At 32.2% G+C, this 5,014-nt stretch overlaps 1 protein-coding gene across 1 annotated transcript; it reads right to left on the minus strand.

The window, feature by feature from the left end:
* Nucleotides 1-1,088: 1,088 nt before the first annotated feature.
* On the minus strand, nt 1,089-3,447 carry LOC139851419 (probable inactive histone-lysine N-methyltransferase SUVR2). Its single transcript, XM_071840448.1, has 5 exons — nt 3,380-3,447; nt 2,883-3,098; nt 2,466-2,742; nt 1,376-1,903; nt 1,089-1,293 (listed from the first exon to the last, which is right to left on the minus strand). The coding sequence occupies exons 1-5, from the start codon at nt 3,380-3,382 to the stop codon at nt 1,274-1,276; spliced, it is 1,044 nt and encodes a 347-aa protein (XP_071696549.1). The 5' UTR covers nt 3,383-3,447; the 3' UTR covers nt 1,089-1,273.
* Nucleotides 3,448-5,014: the final 1,567 nt, after the last annotated feature.

The raw sequence follows: 5,014 nt of genomic DNA on the forward strand, positions 1-5,014 counted from the left end.
TGTTTATATAGAGATATTCATACTAAATATCTGCTTAACATATAATGCTATATTTCTTATAACTTTGGATGTACTGTGATTTATTTCTTATATAGTGATTTATTCTATATCATATAATAACTTCATGTTTTCAAGAACGTCATCAAATTATAATTAGTATGTCATAATCGTTACAATAAAATGATACAAATCCATCTTTTAAGGATGAACCAAACAAAAAGCGTATCCAAATATGAATGCAAGTTAGTTTCAACAAGAAAGAGTATTAACAAAAGTTCAAAAGATACTAACTTTACTCTTTGTAACGGCTGATTGTTTCTATCTGTTATATTTGTTCTTTTGACTCTTAAAAGTTAAAAGTTTAGTTTACCTTGAAAGCTATAAGGCCCATAAGCCATAACCCATTGGGCTACTAATAAGTGTACTTTATTTCGGATATCGGATTATCCGAATATCCGAAAATTTTGAAAAATCGATCCAATATCCGAATCCGAAAATCCGAATTTCCGGATATTTTTGGATCGGATAATTCGGATTGCGGATTCGGATATTATGCCCACCCCTAATCGATACAACAAAGGAAATACAATGCATCTGTTTGGAACAGCAATGAGCAGGAAACAATTGCAAAAACTAAAATACCAAAATGCCTTGAATGGTGCTGATGATACGTGTTTACAATTTGGTATAATTACCAATCATCTTAAATCTTAAATAGAGTTATAAAATAGGCTTAAAACAAAGATATGACAAGTCAATATGACAGGTCAGCCTATATAAAGAGATTTCTCTTCCTTTTCAAGTGACAGCTCATCATCATCTCACAAGTTCACAACTGGTCCCTCAACTATGAAGAAATGATCAAAAGAATTTCAACACACATGAAACATCTACTCACTAATATGCATCAGAAAATTTACACCAATTCATGCATGGTACAGGAGAGAGTGCTACATAAAAGGAGATATTGGTATTGGTATATCATATTATATCAAACGATTAAACCATAGTCATGTTATAAGTTTTACACCACATATCACAGTATGTGTTCGATCAAAAGAGGAGACATATAAGTAAGTATTAGGGGCTACATACATTCAGCTGCAATACAAGTAAACTGTTGTACCAAAACTATATATAGTAGAGTATATTTGTGTTAAATTTCTTACTTTCAGAAGTACCAAAAACTTCATATTAGGTGTTAAAACTTAAAGGAGGTCAGTCATTAATCGTCAGATGTTTCCAGTTGCTTCCTTTGTAGTTAGTTGGTTTGTTATATGCCACGTCTGCATCCTGTGCCATACAGAAAACAAATTGTCAGAATCTTTCTATTATTTTCTCTCAAACAAAAAAAACTAATTGAATTGATCTTGACCCTTCATCTTGATCTTCTTCCTTTGATACACAATCCAATTGTTGGGCTTGGATGATCTGTTCATGGGCTGAGTAACGATGTTGACGGGCTGCTCTCTATCAGCCTTTGGGTAGTGGCTTCTGCTAAGTGCAGCTGAATTTGACTTCTCAGGTTCCTTCAAATTGTCAACAATTGGGAGTATACTTTGACTGTTACCATTCCCCTGTTCTACAAAACACTGGCACAAGTCTTTTAAAATCCCAGAGATCGAGATTTCAGATCCAATGAGCTGAAACTTTTCTCGATACATATTTTCAACTTGATTCATAACTTCATTCATATTTGGAATGCAAAACCCTTGTGAAGGTTTACGAATAACGAAGGTCAAATTGACTTCTCCATTGCTAGAAGAAGCTACATCAATCTCAGATGAACATGATGATACATCCACATTCTCATTCTCATTTTCGTTGTTGTCAATATTATTATACTCTAAAGACAGCAAATTGTTCGACTTACAATCATTCTCACTTAAATGTGTAGCTGGAGCTGTACAAGGTTCAAACAAATTATATTTGTCATATATGGTTACATTTTAAAGTTACAGGATTAGTCTTGGAAAAGCAAGGTTGCAAAAGACGCGAGACGGGGTCGAGACGGTCGGGTCCTAAAAGGGTCGAGACGGGGTCGAGACGGAGGTCTAGACGGATGTTGACTAACGTTGACTTTTAAATAAAAATGTTATATATTATATATATATATTGTACATTACATTATTCCAAACATAAGCATTTCACACATGTTTAAATACTTCAACATTTCAAACATAAAAAAAGAAACCCTAAGTAATAGCACAACGTTTAATATTAAAAAAAAAAAAAAAAAAAAAAAAACTTGAAAAAATTCAGATAAACCCGTTTTTTCCCGTCTCGGACCGTGTTTGACCGTCTTTTGACCGTTTTTTGGCCGATTTCCGTTTTTTCAAACGTTTTATGTATAAACGGGACGGGGCACTCCAAAATCCGTCTACACCCCCGTCTACACCCCCGTTTTTTCCGTTTTTTACAACACTGTGGAAAAGTATTAAAGAGATGGTATGATAAGTTTGTACCATGTTGAGTAACAGTATTTTCAAATGGGGGCATTGGGACGATTTCTTCATACTGATGTTCTTCTTTAATGATAACAGTCTCGGTATGAGTTTCAACCAACTGTTGCGTTTCAGATGCGTAGTTAATTGAGCATGGAACAGTAATATCAGCTGGGGTTAAAGATATTATTTGTCTTCTCAGTCGAGGTCTCTTTAGAAGTGGTACTTCATCTTCTTCTTCTTCTTCTTCCGACTCATAACGCAGCAATTTTAAGTCATCATTCACAGTGCTTGTTGTCTAAATATAAAAGAAATTAGAACCTGACGTTAATCTAGAGTAGTACAGCTGTAAATAGTAACATAAAGTGATAGAAATAAAGCATTAAAACATCTAGTATAGGATCAATACGCATCGATTTTATGCTGATTGAATAATACCTTAGGATTCTCGGGAAAAATCGCTTCTAAAAGCACCTTATATTTCTCATCCTCAATAAAAACCCAGTTGTTGTCATAAGCCTCCAGGAGCTGCTTCAATGTTGATTTTACGGTTTTTGCAGGAACCCCATAAGTCTTCATTGCTTTGCATGCTTTTTCAATTTTTCTACGAATCGGTATTTTAGGTGCCATGATTATGTCCAATGCAAGATCAAACTAGACAATAAAGAAAGAAAGATATTCATAAGCATATTGACATATTATTAACATATTAGCATACTAAAAAAAAAAAAAAATTATTAAACTAGCATTCTGTCACTGATATAGTCTCAACCCTCAACAAACTTGTAAACAACATCTAGAATGCACTGATTCTACTAGCCCTGAATCAATAAAAATGCATTATTATGATTCAAATCAGTGTTATGATTTCAACTCATTATTGAACAACGAAAAACAAACTCAATGTTAAGCATGATTTGATCTCGAACAAGTACCATGATTCAAATTATAACAGGAACATATTGTATCATTGAACATTATGCATAAACTAAGATAAAATGCACATAAACACAAACGCATTAAGTCATTAACTATGGCGGTCGACATGTCTACATTAACATTATTATAATGGGTATATCCCTTACCTAAGACGTGTCAAACCCTGACAAATCCGTTTATAGACCCCGCAAGCCAAGTCGGATCAACTGTGCTTCTAGAACCTTCTAGAAGCTAGATTTTCACTATTATTTCTAATTAAAATGGCAAATACTAACACTATAAATGCATAATTCTGAGTTAAATTACCGAATGTGAACGATCAATCGCCATAAACCCCTAAGCACTCAAATTTTAATATTCTTGATCATACTCGAAGCCCTAATTTTGTTTAAAAATGTATATATGTATTGTATATTTGATTATACAGACAGAAAGAACTAAAATTCAGAATATTGTGACTAATTACTAAAATGGTAAAATATTAGCAAAATAAAGTGTAGTTACTCGGAAGGAAATGTAAAAAAAACCCTTCAAAAATGTTTTAGTACAAAATAAACAAGTGATTCAAAATGTTGTTGTTTAATTTGCAATTAGGGTTTTAATTTATTGAAAAGATCATCATTATGAAATCATCTTTGATTTCTTTGTTTCACTCCAAAAAACCTCCAAATATACAGGCTAAAAAACTTCCTAGTGATCAGCAAAACTAAAATAATAATAAAATATAAAATATCGGAAATGGAGTACCTTAGTAGTTGAATATGAATATAGTTGGTAATTAGTAGATTATGAACTTCTGATCCAGATAAAAAAAAAAGTTACTGTAGTATGAAGTTAAACAAACCCTTTTTTCTTCCTCGAGAAATCTTTAGATTTTACTCCGTACTACCTTCACCGGGAAGATGAAAGTTGAAAATGAACTGTAAAAGTTTAAAATGAATATTCTGTCTCACACAGTGAAATACTTTCAATATCAAATTATGCCTACGGAATACGTGTCCATATGCGATTTGTCCCTCCTTTAACAATTTTCATTCACTGTTGTCATAATTAAAATAATTAAAAGCTAGGATGTTCTTCGTATTTCTCTTGTATTTGTTTTGAGCTTCATCTTTTGGATGCCAAAAAAAAAAAAAAAAATGAAAATGTCAATCATTTGTCAATCCTTTGCTAATCTCAAACACCCATTAGGAGTGTGTTGTTAATCTTTGGTCAATACTTTTTAGTCATTCATTTTGTGAATTTGAAGCATATATCATCACGAATCATATGCATTTATTTGCTTGTACAATTTGCTCTTAGATTTGTACTATGATATAATTAATTAATTTTGAATGGTTGAGGAAGGGTGTGATGGTTGGAAGTGATATGTGAAGAGTTAGTGATAGAAAGGATCTGAATAAGGATGTCATGAATGAGAATGTTCTAATACCAAATTAATTAAGACATATAAAAAATAAAAAAAATTCTAAAGTAACCCTTATACTTAAGATACATTTTTAATAACTTCTATAAAAAAATTACCCCACTAACTTTTGTTTACCACTATTATGTTAGATGACATTATGACTTAGTACAGACTTTGAACGAGTATTTAGGAAAGTGGATTAATGTTGAAACGTGCAGAATGA

This window comes from Rutidosis leptorrhynchoides, chromosome 6 (assembly GCF_046630445.1).
Source record: "Rutidosis leptorrhynchoides isolate AG116_Rl617_1_P2 chromosome 6, CSIRO_AGI_Rlap_v1, whole genome shotgun sequence".
In the NCBI taxonomy this organism is placed as follows: domain Eukaryota; kingdom Viridiplantae; phylum Streptophyta; class Magnoliopsida; order Asterales; family Asteraceae; genus Rutidosis; species Rutidosis leptorrhynchoides.